At 35.9% G+C, this 14,507-nt stretch overlaps 1 protein-coding gene across 1 annotated transcript in view; it reads right to left on the minus strand.

The window, feature by feature from the left end:
- Window positions 1–1,305: 1,305 nt before the first annotated feature.
- The window catches only part of LOC145992337 (uncharacterized), a 352,774-nt gene continuing 339,572 nt past the window's right edge, over window positions 1,306–14,507 (minus strand). Inside the window, exons 2-4 of the mRNA XM_083128719.1 lie at window positions 8,950–9,103; window positions 5,043–5,206; window positions 1,306–1,312 (exon numbers count right to left, since the gene is read on the minus strand). Coding sequence (XP_082984845.1) covers window positions 1,306–1,312; window positions 5,043–5,206; window positions 8,950–9,103 — 325 coding nt within the window. The remainder of the gene's footprint in view (window positions 1,313–5,042; window positions 5,207–8,949; window positions 9,104–14,507) is intronic.

A 14,507-nucleotide genomic window follows, 5' to 3' on the forward strand; every position in this document is an offset into this window, starting at 1 on the left:
TCATTTTGAATTCGAAGAGACCACGCAGTTTTACAGCATCCGGTACGACATGCCATATTAGGGCGTGTTGAATTTTTCATCTTTAAAAATCCTGATTTGAGGGGTGTTAAGAAGTTGTGGTACGATTAGGTAATTTGAAATATATTTTGGTTACTTGTAAATATTTAGGTCTTGCTTGGTAAATATCTACGTGAAAAGTTTCTACTTTTTAACATTTTTTAAATTTTTCTGTCATTTAAACGTATGGGTTATTCCCAAATTTTTATGAAAACAGATGTTGATAACTGCCTAAAATTGATTACAAGTTATTGTAGTTCTCTTATATATGTATTGTAGTTATCTGCACTATTAATATTTTGCTATTAGTATGTTATATTTTGTTAATATTAATATTATACTCCTTTCTTTTTTCCAACAGAGACTGAAGAATTTCCATTTTGAGAGTTGCAATCGGTGTCAACTGTATCAATGACAGTGTGGCTGTGGCGTGGCAAATACAGTATGTGATATCTTTTTTGATTTCTACAACCAGTGATAACTGCTTCACTATGACTACAAAGAAGAGAACAAGACAGGGAAAATTCACACATATGAGCAACCTTATTGGAAGTGGAAGAGACATGTTGCCTTCTGAATTACCAACTTTGCGAGACGTGTTAAGATATGGACTTTTGCTGAGAGAACAAAGTGGTGAGGATATGAGAAACTATCCAGCTGCCAGTATTGCAAAAGACATATATCCTAAAGTACTTGAAAAATTTGAACGAGCAAACTGTTCTTTTGTTTTCCCTGTTGTGAATTCAAGAGTTACAGTATTAGCAAAGATTCAAGAAAGTTGGGAGCAAGCAAAAAACATATCTCTTGGAAGGGGCAAGTTAGATATTAAATAAGCTTTTGCTTCAAAGCTTGACAAGCTCTTTGACATTCTCAATTGCAAATGTGAAATCATTATGTGCTCTGTATTTGGCTGTGCTACATATTGTACAAAAGAAGCTCACATTAATTGTACATGCTCTAAAGACAAGAAGATCCCAGTGAAAGAACTTGCTTTCATTATAGGCCAGAGAAACAAGATTGGTTCTATTGGACCACACCAAATTGATTTGCCAGATTTTCCAGAACAGACTGATAAAGAAGCAAAAGCGAGGAGAAGTTGAGAGAACAAGACTTGCTGAATATAAAAAGGAATGCTTGCAGACTTCTTCACTTCCATCACATGAAGAAAGTTCCTCTGGGGTTGGAAATGAGGAAAAATAATCTGATACAGAAGATGGAAGTGAATCAAATTATGATTTATCAGCTCCTTCAACTTCTAATGGAGAGAAACAGTACAATACATTAGATATACCTAATGTTGCTATGTAGAGCATCAGATACGGTGTTGGTCTTCGTGCCACATCAGCAATTACCACCGCTGCATTTATTGATATCGGCTTGATCACTGAAGAAACACGAAACTTGTTGTTGACCACAATAAAGTAAAGAGAGCGCAGGAGAAATTGATGTCATCATTAGACAATGAAGTTGAAGAAATTTGTAAGAAGGGTCAAATTGATTGCATATTTTTCGATGGTCGTGAAGACTCAACTAAAGTTATGCTGAAGGCTGAAAATTCAGAGCAGCGGTTTCCCAGTACTATGAAAGAACAACTTTATTCAGTTTGTAGTGAGCCAGGTGGGAGATACATTTATCACTTTACCCAGAGAAAAGCTCGAAGAATGAAAAACCAGCTGAAATAATTGCTGACAATTTACTTAATTTCTTGAAAGAGGTGATTCAACAAATATTAATACCGGCTGGGAAGGTGGCACCATGCACTGGGTAGAAGTCAAACTAGAGTGCAAACTTAACTGGCTAGTTTGTGCTCTTCACACCAACGAGTTACCTCTTCGCCATTTAATCATAGCCCTTGATGGGAAGACTTTGTCAAACAACAAGTGGACAGTTGACATTGGTAAAATGTTAGATGCAGCTACAGAGCTTGATATTAATCCTAAATTTCCAAAAATTTCAATTGGGGTACCTGTTATTGAACTCAGTGACTGTATTGTGAAGGACCTGTCAACCGATCAAGCGCATGGATATAGAATTACACAGGCCATAAGAGCAGGTAAACTTCCCAATACTCTGGCACTTCTTGAAATTGGACCAGTGAGCCATTCAAGGTGGCTTACAACAGCAAACATACTTTGTCGCTTGTGGGTTTCCAAACATGGCCTAAAAAGCAAAAGCCTCGAGAATTTAAGGCTGATTGTGGAATACATCGTTGGTGTGTACTATCCGTGTTGGTTCAATATCAAAATAAACCTTTGTGGATGGAAGGCCCCGTCATTTGTTGTTTCAATTGCAACAGCTTAGACTGTAAAACAAGGCTGTAGTAAATGCTGTTTTGCCGACTGTTAAGCGTTCAGCGTGGTATGCATTTAGTGAAATGTTAATTCAGACACTGCTGTGCTTAAATAATAAGGAAGAAAGGAGAGCTGGAATTCAAAAGATCATCGATTTGAGAGGTGGCAATGATGATACATTTCGAGACCTTTCAGTACGTCCAAGGAAGACACCTTCTATAAACACCTCTGCTTCAAACTTATTGGAGTTGATAGACTGGTTTGATGGAGTTTATGAACCTCCATTAACATGCAAAATGACAGAAATAAAGGAATTTATTGACAAGCCTATGCAAGTTCCTCAGTGGCCTTGTCATGGTCAAGGGATTGAAAGATATGTGAAACAAGTCACGGAGGCTGCAGGAAAAGTGTATACACAGGAAAAAAGGGAGGGCTATATCAGAGGCCAAGAAGAAGGTCGTCGGCTTTTGTCAAGAAATGAATCAAAACAGGACTTGATGAAACTTGTTATTAATTCTAATTAATGTTATTATTTTTTTACTATAATAGGACGTTATAAGATAAAGTAATGATATGTTGTTTCAGTTGGAAACAAAATTTCATTATATTTTCACTTGTATAAAATGATTAAAAACTTGAATTTCGCTTCAAAATGCGAGTTTTTGGCTTTTTTTAGTGCATTTCAAACAAACCTCAATTTACCAAGCTAATCATCAACCAATCATAAAAATAATTGCAGATTTGGATTCCTCATGTCCAATAACATATTTTCAGAAACCCTCATTGAGCAAATTCGCAAGAGAAAATTTTCCGTCCTTAAATGACACGCCCTAATGCCATATTCTTCTGCTATGAAACAGAGTGACCAATTTAATTTCGCCCCAACTTCAACTGGCTATAAATTTGGCCAGTTTAGCAAGTAAGTAAAAAAAATGCTGGTAGCACAACCCAAAAAACACAGCTCGTGAAAGACTATAGTATACTCGTGTCTCTCGTCCCGGGACAGGACAAGTTGAGAAACTCGCTTTTGACGCATGAATTAACCCAATTGCACCCGTGAACTGAAAGGAATTCCCTTGAACAACCGAAATACCTCAGAAAAACATGAACTTTCGCAAAACTCGGTCGGCTCGTCTTTAATTAGAAGGTACCATTGGGCAACTACTGACCTTATAATGCAATGATCATCTGTTATAGTCCAGATTAGTAGATCTGCATGCTGCGATTTGCAGGTAAAAAATATGGTATTATACTTGATGTATTTTTCCGGGGTGTAAGAATAAAATCAAAACACATTCACGAGTGGGCACACGCAAGAGGAAAATAGGAATTGTAGCAAAAGGAAATCTAGAAGTGAACATATCTGCAACAACACAAATGTGTGTGTTTTTTTGGTTATGTAGAGTTACTTTTCTACGACTTCTGCTAACGCAACGAAGTAGGTGGCGATCAGGATGGATAATAATTAGATGAAATTGACGAAGGAACATTCACAAAAACATCCGCGCAGGCTGTGAACCAAACCCGGTAACTTTGGTGGCAAAATCGAAGATTGATTACGTAATGCCTTCGGCTATTGAAGGGTTATCCATGCTTCTCAGTGAATACCAGCAACACAATTACTCTCTCCTGCTGTTGGTTGCGTTGATCGTGATCATTGAAGTTCTTGTTTACATCCGGTTCAAGCGACATGCAGGTGGTCGCTATGGATGGAAATGAAGCATCGGACATGTTTTCTTATTAGCCAGAACTGCATTGTGCATCACAGCATTATCTGAATAGATGTTGGAGTTCTTTCTGAGGTTCCTCTACCCATTTACAAAACGTTATTTTATAGACAAATTTGCTCATTAAAATTTCTGTAAAGTTCGACATAAATAATAACCATTTCCTCGTTTTCGTTTATACAAATTTTCTTACTTCACAGATCACAATAATATAAATATGGCTGGAAGTAGAAAGGTTGATCATGCCTCGGTATCACGAAAACTATCTAATCTTTCTGTGGGTTCCAAGCCAGTGAAAAATTGTTATAAAGCAATCCCATGTATGGCGTTCCGTTGCACGTAAAGTTTCTCTTCAAGTACTGTCTCAATTCGTGGCCATTTAGCATGTGTAAAACACTTAGTGTTAATATTTGGTACATGTTAACTTTTTTTCGCTGATAGATTAATTGTTAATGGACCTTCAGTTTAATGTGGTAACCGAATCACTGCGCAATGTGCATCCACCTTCTATCAAACTATTGGGCTCTTGCTTAAAAGCCGTAAGCTAGTAAACCATCTGGGAGGCTTTCATTTCGAAGCTCCTATAATTAACATTCTTACTTAATTTATGTCTGTCTTGGAATGACAGTGCCCACGCTTATGAAATAGTATGGTATTATATTACATATTACTTTTGACTTGTGATAATATACATTCCATGTAAAAGTTTTAAATGACCATTCAAAACAATAAGCAAGAATTTTCTTCCGTATTAGAAAACTGAATAACCTTGAAAATGTACTCTGGCTGAAACGTTAATCACGACAATCGCTTCGTCCTTTAATATCAATGAACTTGACCGAAACTCTTCATTTGTGATATATTTTGCATTATCAACTTAAATGGCATATATTCAATGTCCCCGGGGCTATTAATTGTTGATTCGGTTTCCTAAAATAAAAACACATCTTGGAAATTGCATACTAACCTGGATTTGTCATCAAAATTGTTTGTGACATTAGAATTAATGGCAAAGCATAATCCTTGTTCTGTTAGCACTTGTGTGGTTTCATTACACACGGTAGCCGGTGTATTTTCGTACGCAATGGTAGTGCGGGGGAACATCTTAATATCATCGCATCTTGGGACAACCTAGTAGTGCATAAATAAAGAATTAGATTTAATGAAATATCGTAAACTGTAATATAGAGACACAGGCATAACCATTACACACGTACACATATACAAAAATACTATGTTCCCAAGACTTGTAAAAATAGTCAATATCTTTGCTAATGTTTACATTATGATTCGTGATTAGCTAAAATTACCCTGTACCATTTTTTCTCATGCAATAACGTGTAAAACATCCATTAATTACACTATACAGCGAAGTTATACGTACTCTTGTATCATTATATACTGATTACCTATGTAACCGCAATTATTGCACATACGTTCTTTGTGAAGCTTTCTCTTCTTTGTTTTTTATTAACGTCTTTGCACTTCTATTCCATGGAAAGCTCTTTTATTTATGGTTGGTCGATTCCTATTAAGTCTATTTGTATTTATGATGTGTTGCTGTTTTTATGTGAATGTTTTTGCATTTGGGGAGATTCTTCTGACCCTTCAGCTTAGGCAATGTACTATGGTGTTCTTTGAACTCTTCTCTTTCTCTGCGTATGTTGGGTTTCGATACGCAGTTGTTGATATTTGATTTCTAGACCAATCTACTATGACATCCAAGAATGGCACATTTATCCAAAACCTTTGGCATACGTTCATTATTATTGAAGTCAAATATGAACAGCATATCTCATCAAAATCGAAGGTTCTAATGGTCAACTCGACACTGATAAGTGGTGGCGGTGTACTTGAAACTTGCATTTTAGCTTCCGGATGATCTATTACAGTTTTTGTTACCTTTCTAGACTGTGTGAGTTACATACCATTTGTGATTTTAATGTGTGCAAATGTAATGCCTACTGTTTTGTGCAATTTTTTGCCATTTTCGCATGACATACAGCGAAGGCATTCTACAGTCGACGTAGAATTAATCTTGTGGAAAGACACGGCTGTTTTAATGATTTTGAAATGTGACAGTAGAAATAAGGATGTTGGATATATCAAAGTGTAGATAAGAATTTGGAGTAATGTGACTTTATTGAAATAAGCAACTCAAAAATAGATAATTTATGTGTATTGCGACAGATTATACGGCGAAGTTTAATAGAAGCAATATCGGGCGGAGCCACGCAAAGCGTGTCCTTGGCAACCAGCCTATGGCAGAAGTGCAAAATTATAGTCAGGAAACTCTCGCGTGCGAGTTAAACACTGTGTCCTGAATTTTTCTTGCACGCAATACATTTTCATGAAACTCGCCACGTTTAAGGTACATCGTAAGATGGGGCACGAAATTTTGAATTGACTGTCCAACTCCCATGAGTTTCCGTCGATTCCAGATTGAGTTATCGCTTCTTGAAGAAACACGGGAAACAGTACGTCTCAATAAACACACACAATAACCTTTTAATCTTCCTTCCGTTTGCATTTTCGTTGCTACCGTGTCGACGCCACTGAGTTGTTGTGTCTTTGAAAAGCAATCGCTGATTAATTCGGCTGAATATATACATTGACTCATATTCTCGTGGGCTTTGACGAACAACGCGAATCACAGTTCTAGTTCGGCGTTTTCGTAGAAATAGCGATTAAAAAATGATTTTATTCGTACACCACTTAGAACAGTTGTGCCTTGTGAGAGGATTCAGCACAACCCATATTGCCGGCCCCTGTAGCGGAATGGTTAGCTCATATCGTCTATGGACCAGCCAAGATGTTATAATTTGGGGGTACTAAATGTCCTTTATACCACAGTTACATAGTTATGAATGGATGCCAAAAAACCATAATTGCAATCTCAAAGTAATAGCTAATAGAAATGGCAGCCAATCCAAGATGGCGGATAGTGACATACGAAAACATGACTGTATCTCTGAAACCAAAAGCCCGATCTCAAAGAACTTTTTTTCAATGAAAGCTTAATATATGTTCTATATTAAATGTTATGATTAGTGTTTCGATAGGATCAACCGTTAAGTAGTTAATTACGGATTAGTAAAAAGAAGCGTATTTTTACTATTAATTTTATATTTGTCATTAATATACTTTTGTGAGTGTCCATCATTCTATGTCATCATCCCCATCTATATTGTTTGATGGATTTCATTTTTTTTACTTCGCTTTTCTGCCACTTCGGATAATCAAGAAGAAGAGGTTGAGTATTATGTCGCAAAAGTGATTAAATAAAACTTATGTTATGTTCCACTGTTGTGAAATTTGTGTGTGTTCCGTGAGTGTTATTTAATAATGTCGCCCTCGAAAGCTAGCACCAGTTGTAGAGACACCAAAGGAAAAATAAAAAGTTCACAAGACAGAATTCTTATTTTTAAGTGTATTTTTACATCATAGAATTGCCTTCGGAAGAAGTGCATGCTGAAACACTGTTTTTTTTTCAGAGTCTAGAACTTACGGCTAAAACGTGTGGTGTTATGTGTATATGGTGTCACATATTATAAAACAAAGTAAAATATATTCCACAGAAATCGGTGAACGCTATTCAAATCTCCTGGGAAACATATTAGAAAACAGAAACGAGAGCCATATGGATAGATAACCTTGTATTTCGTCTGAAATAATTACTTTCAAACTTATTTCAGGTACGCGTTTCTTTTCTATGCTGTAGTAATATAATATTATAATCCTGTGTAGAAGTATTAACTATAATATTTCACTGTACACAAATATAATGTTCATACATTGCATATAAAAAGCTGTCTAAAAATCTGAATAATTGACACAGCGAATTATCGGTCTTTCTCTTCAGCTGGCAGTTGGTTTGTCAACAGCGCACCAGAACTGGCTGCATACTTGCTGAACTCTTGTTCCTTCTAAAATAGTACGCCGTATAAAGTAACCAAATTACTTTATTATGTTACTGATTCCATAAACCTTACTAAGGGAAGCGCCGAATTAAGAAGGCCTTTAATTTGCCATTTTTTGGCCTACGAGTATGTTTTTTTTCCAAAGATTAGTACCTTGGAAATGTGTACGTGAATAAATTAAAGTGTAAATAATTTCTGAGATAGAATTCTACATTCACCAAACAGAAGAAATTATGATCAGTTTACTTGCCACACTATTTGATACTTTAATCCATGACATGAATTTTTTATTCATCTAGTATACGATGTTTCAAGATAAAAATATTATGATGAAGGAGGAAATTTGACTACCTTACAGAAGAAACAGAACCACATAAATGAACATCGAATATCTCAAATAACATAAAAACATTAAAGACTTCTGAAATTCTACCTCAACATGTTATTCAAGGGATTATTACCGTTACTTGAGCACTCTAGAACATGTTGTAACATGTAATTGTTATGACACTGTAAAGGATAGTAAATGAGATGCCCCATATAACGTTATACTATACTTTTTACAACTATATCTCCGGACATTGAAATTTAAAAACGCACTAGATATTTCTAGTCAGAAATTAGTTAAATAAGTGAGTAATGTATAAAACGTTAAAGAATTAAATAAAATTTTCGAAAGAAATAACAAGACAATAAAAAACTACCATTTTATATCCTAAATTGGAATTGAAGAGTAATGGAGTTATTCCAAACCGTAATGTATGGCCTATTATATGTTTGTTAATAACAAAGATCACTATTGCAGGATAATAATATTCTGTACCATTTAATTATTTCAATACCACTTGTCCACGACCTCATTATGTGATACTCTGAGAACACCTCTTCCCAAAATACAAAGTAATACTAGCACATTAAGTAAATTCAGAAATATGTGTTTTTAATTTTACTTACCTGCATATATGTATCGTGGAAATTCATACGTCCATTGTCAAAACTTGATTTATATTTCTGAAATCTTGTCATATTTCCTGGTATAACATTCACAAGTTCAGATAAGAAATCGTACACCTTTCCTCTCGTCTCGTTATCCACGTTCTTGTATTTTCTAAGTAATTATAAATACTGCATGTTAATTAAGAAAATTGTTTGAAATATTTTGAATGTTAACAATTTACAACTAAAACTTTATAGCTAACTAATTACATCTCGTAGAATGTACGTAGCACGATTCATAATTGTATCATAGTATTACTTGCTTTACTCACCGAAGTGGTTGTCAGAATAACATAACGAAGAACATGGAGCAAAATAGAATTGTACACTATTACGTATGCGAGCATGTTTAGCCCAGCTAAATTTTTGGTTCACCCTTTAATCTCTTGAACAGGCAATAAAAAGTTACGAAGATTTAGTTGAACATAAGATATCTACATTTAGACACACAATGAAAGTTTCAAAATATCAGATTATAAGCTAAAAGTTCAGTAATAGTTTCTCATAATGATTAATCAATAAACTTTGGCGAGAATTCATCACAGCAGTGGTTGGTGAGTGATTGTATTGTTTCGAAATGTATTTGTGGGAGAGGTAAAATTTGGCATGTTAACGTACCAGAGATGCAAAAGACCATATACATTTAAAAAGATAACGCCTGAAATTAAACTAATATTAACATATTTGTAATTGTTCAAGAAATAATGTACATTTTTTCATAATTTCGAGTAAATGTAATTTATACTAGTCTGCATCGTAGTGTTAAATATAATGCCAAGTATCTATTGTATGTTCTGTACTGGAAACACTGTCTCCACGCTTGCAGCACTTCGAAGACTCAACTGTAAACAACCAGTTTTATTGACATTGACCTTGGCTCCGGATACTGTATTATATGTTGCAATGCACTGACCGAGAGCAATCGCATCTAGACTGCTATTGCAGAATACTAATACATCATCGACAGTAGGGATGTGACGACCTCATCTCCCAGTAGCTTGTTAACTGTAGTTAGTCAACCAACAGAAAGAAATGGTCAACATTTTGCTCAGTTGGGATTTACAGAGCTGTCTTGCATGGCTCTACAAGCGTCCCACAATTGGCGGAAGTGGGGTACAGTTGGTGGACTACTATGTGATCCTCCCAGGTAGATCCGAGGGATCCGCTGACCAACGACAGGTGCGGTCCTCCATTCATATTGGGGGTTAAACGTAGATCTGACAACTATGCACTGTAAAAGACATGTCAAGAAACAGCAATATGAGGCTATGGATGATGACAAGGTAAAATATTCCGGAGGTAAAATAATTCCCCATTCGGATATCCGGGTGGGGACAACTTTCGGATTTCCCTGGACTAAGGATAAGCTCTACATTGGGAATAACGATATTAAATTAGACACCTGGAATGTTCTGAGCCTGTACCGGACGGGGTCATTCCAGTGTACAGTTAATGAGATAGTTAGTCTAAATTAGATGTAGTAGCTGTGCAGGAAGTTATTGGCCAGGAGAAGGGAATTGTAAACTAAAAATTATACTCTTTTTATGGTGGTACTGAAAATCTATATTTTGGAACAGGCTTCTTCATCAATAATATAATTATCTCTGCTCTTAGAACAGTAGAATTTATTAATGATAGGAGTAGTGTAATTGATGCTACAACCAGGACCGGAAAGTATGAGCCCCCCTCTGGCAGATTTGTCTACACTTAAAACTTGCTCAACATGCCCATATGAGCTTTTTGCTCAAGTGTGGAACCCCGTCTAATCCAAGATTTTTGTAAAAATGCCCTCGGGAATTTCCTGAGAAAGTATGACCCCCCTCAGATTGATTTGCCTACACTTATAAAAGGCACTTCTGTGAGATTGTTGTCAATAAACCTGTCAAAAATATGCCCCTCTTGATATTTTTTTGGCCACACCTAAAACTACGCCAAACGTATTAACACACACACACCCACACACACACACACACACACACACACACACACACACATATTTACTTCCGGTTTAAGTTCAATTGGGCACCAGGCTCAACTTGTATATCTAGTATTAAGATAATGTAATTTTTCTAGAATTGCTCTGTGACTCTCTCATTTCTTACATCATAAACATATGATTTTTCACCTATGAGAATAACACTACATATGGTGTCATCAGGTAATGCCTCATGGAATTCACAGATAATTTTAATGTTTGTCCTGTCATTAACCACAACTTGTTTTCTTTTTGAAGTGTTGATGACAAACATGGGTCTCTGTGCTTTGAATTCATCTGGTGTGTAATACATGTCAGTATTGCCAGTAGTGACCCTTTTGTATGCTGTAAATGCTTCATATAATTTAAGGAAATCATCCTTGGACATGTCTAAATTATAATTTTGTCTAGGAAATACCTCATTTCTGCCATTTTTAAGATATATGTTCTTGATGTTGCAGTTATCAAATCTACTTGAATTTTTTTCCTGATTATTGTGTCTTCCAGTCTGAAACAGAACCACCACAAAATCCGGCATGTCATATTGTATACTGGAGAATGAATTTGTAGCATCAAACTCATAATAAGTACCAGTTGCGGGCTTCTGTACACATTGATATGTATAAAATTGTAAAGGAATTTGTGGATTTTTTATTATATCAGCTTTGTATTTAAGAGCATAACTGGCCTCATATTCAACAACTGGGATTCTTAGCTCCATAGTCTGAATAATGCATTTGCCTTCATCAGGTAGGGTATTGGGCAGAGCTTCCCCTGTACCTCATCAAAGCATTATTATCATTGGCAGCTCTTCTAAATGTGATTCTTAAACCACCCTTCCACATAATATCTTTGTAATCTGAGAAGAATCCTGGCAACAATCTCATAGGGAACAGCATTGTGTGGCTCTTGGATAAAATTTTATCACCAGCCTCAAATCCACCTATTTTGTAGTAAGAAGCCTCGGTTTTGGATAATTTATTGTGGCCAAAGCTGTGGAGGTAATGCCGGGATAATCCACTCTGTTTATAACAACACCATGCTTTCTGATCTCAATTTCAGAGAACAGATGCGGAACAAAATTGTCCACCAATCTTATATTTGAATTTGCCGGATAATCTGTTCCAGCGAGCTTTACAAAATCAAATTTGATGAATAGATCTGCTCTGTGGGGGTGTATAAAGCCATCCCCTACATCAAGATCAACCTCAATCTCTGTGTTGGGTTGATTTAAATTTGCAAATGTCCTCCTGTTTGGAGGGAATGATTGTAGCTCATAACTCTCAATATTTTCCATTTTTTTTGTATGTATTTTTATTTAAATATTAATCTCTATGCTTGCAGTTGTTGTGGCTCCAGCAAAATCAACTAATTCTTCTTTTTCATTAGTGACCATCAATTCAATATAATCTATTCTAATATGGCACACAGGAAAATATAATGTTGGGGATGGAGTGTAGATGATTGGCACCATAAATTCAGAATTAGGTTTGAATGTTGCAATGATGCCAGTTTGTTTGTGAGTGCCTATGCCATTTGATTTGGTGATCATACCCTCGGCCACATTACAGTGAATATTCATAGTCTCTATGGCTAAGAATGTAGGTATATTAATAGCAGTGTGTTTGATGGGCGGTTCAAGTTTTGTGTTGTTCTCAAAGCCTAACAGGTCTCCTATAGTACCCAGATCCACTGTTTCTGTAGCAGATACAATCTCTACTCTGTGAGTGACAGAATTTTGAGTTAATACTATACCTCTGGGTAATTGAGCATTTAGAGTGGACAGATTATATTGCCCTGGAGTGATGACAATTTTTTGATCCCCTACTGCAATTTTGTTGTTGTGGTGTGTAATATTAGGGATCAAGTACATGCCATAAAATGCTCTGAGATCTATTGTTTTGGGATACGCTATTTCATCATGCAATTTGTGTTTCAATATTGAATTCTGGCTGGTGAGATGGAATACCCCCATGATGTTTCAGATACCACAAGGCTTTTTGAAAATTTTCAATTGATGGTTTATTTATTTGAGACATATATCTAAGAACAGATAAACACAAATGTCCACAATTAACATCTTTGAAGTTTTGAACACGGGCATTATTGTAATAAAGATTAGTTGATTTTAGATATTTTATTAAATTTTCAGGTGGAACACCTCCAAATGAATCAAACACAAATGCCTCATTTTTTTAAATATTTAAGATAACAAATCCAGTGAGTGCCCTGATTTTTGTACTTATCCAAATTAACTATGCCACACTCTATGTTGAGTGGTTGTTCTGGAAAGAATCAGACATGTACACACGTCTAAAATTTTTGATGCCCAGTGGCTTGATTAAAGCTTCAATATCTTGGTTTGTAAGCGTCTCTTGTTTTTTTTAAACTTATTCATGGCTCTCTTAACACCTTTGCCTTGTTTCTCCATGGCCAGGTTATGGCGCTTCAATTCATCTAATTCTGCCTTATTCTTCTTGGCATCTATTACTGTTTCTGCTATGGCAGCTGATCCCCCAGCCAAGCTCCCAACATCCCCAAGTGCTGCTAAGATGGCCGGGATAGTAAAGATGAAACCCCCCACATGTGATTTTTTTCTAGATTGCTGTAATTTTTTTAATTGGGGGGTACTAAGCAACAATTTCATACCATGGCCCTTGGCAAGACAAGAGCTTTTTTTCTTGCGCTGCTTTTTGGTTAAAAGACTATCAATAGTTTTAAGAGATTTAAGACCTGCATAAGGTATTTGATACATAACACCCTTTGCCTTCATTGTAGGTTTATTATATACATATTCACAGCCCCCACCCCAGTTTTTGTTTGGTGTTCATAGCTATGGTGGTTCCCAATGCTGCTATTTTTTCACTTAAAGAAGCATCTTTGCTTACAAATCTACCAAATGCAGCCTTTTCTAATTTCTTGTCTGCAACATGTCTCTTGTCAAGATCAGAATGTGTGATGTATGCTATGTCATGGTTTCTACAAGCAGCATCTAGAGGATTAACACCAGGATCACCTCTGTTTAATCTATGGTCCAATTTTGTGCCTGAACCACAATACTGATAGCCTGGAATGTGTAGTTCAAATGGCAGATTGTTTATAATGTCATTAACCAGTCCCTGGCTCTCAGAAATATTCCAAAATTTAGGTGGTAGAGTATTAATAATTTTTATAAGATATCCAATCCCCTTAGTGTCATTCACTATAAAATTAGACAATTTTGTGCTTATCATGTCCATAATTCCAACCTTTTCATTGTAAAAATTGTGGTTGCCAGCATTTTCCTCCCCAGCTATCACCAATAACCTATCCACAAGTTTCCTGACATCATCAACCCACACAAATTCTTTAGGCAGGGTGTTGTATTGTTTGATTCCACTGCCTGTCTTAATTTGTGACAATATGGGCTTGATTAAATTGTTGTATTTTGCTCCACTGCTAGACTTGACTCTTTTTTGTGTGGGATCATTGTTCTGGTATAGAGCATCTGATTTTATTAATATTTCTTTGTAGTGCTCATAATCTTGATCTGTATAGTTGC

The sequence above is a fragment of the Lepisma saccharinum genome, chromosome 9 (assembly GCF_977018435.1).
Source record: "Lepisma saccharinum chromosome 9, izLepSacc3.1, whole genome shotgun sequence".
In the NCBI taxonomy this organism is placed as follows: domain Eukaryota; kingdom Metazoa; phylum Arthropoda; class Insecta; order Zygentoma; family Lepismatidae; genus Lepisma; species Lepisma saccharinum.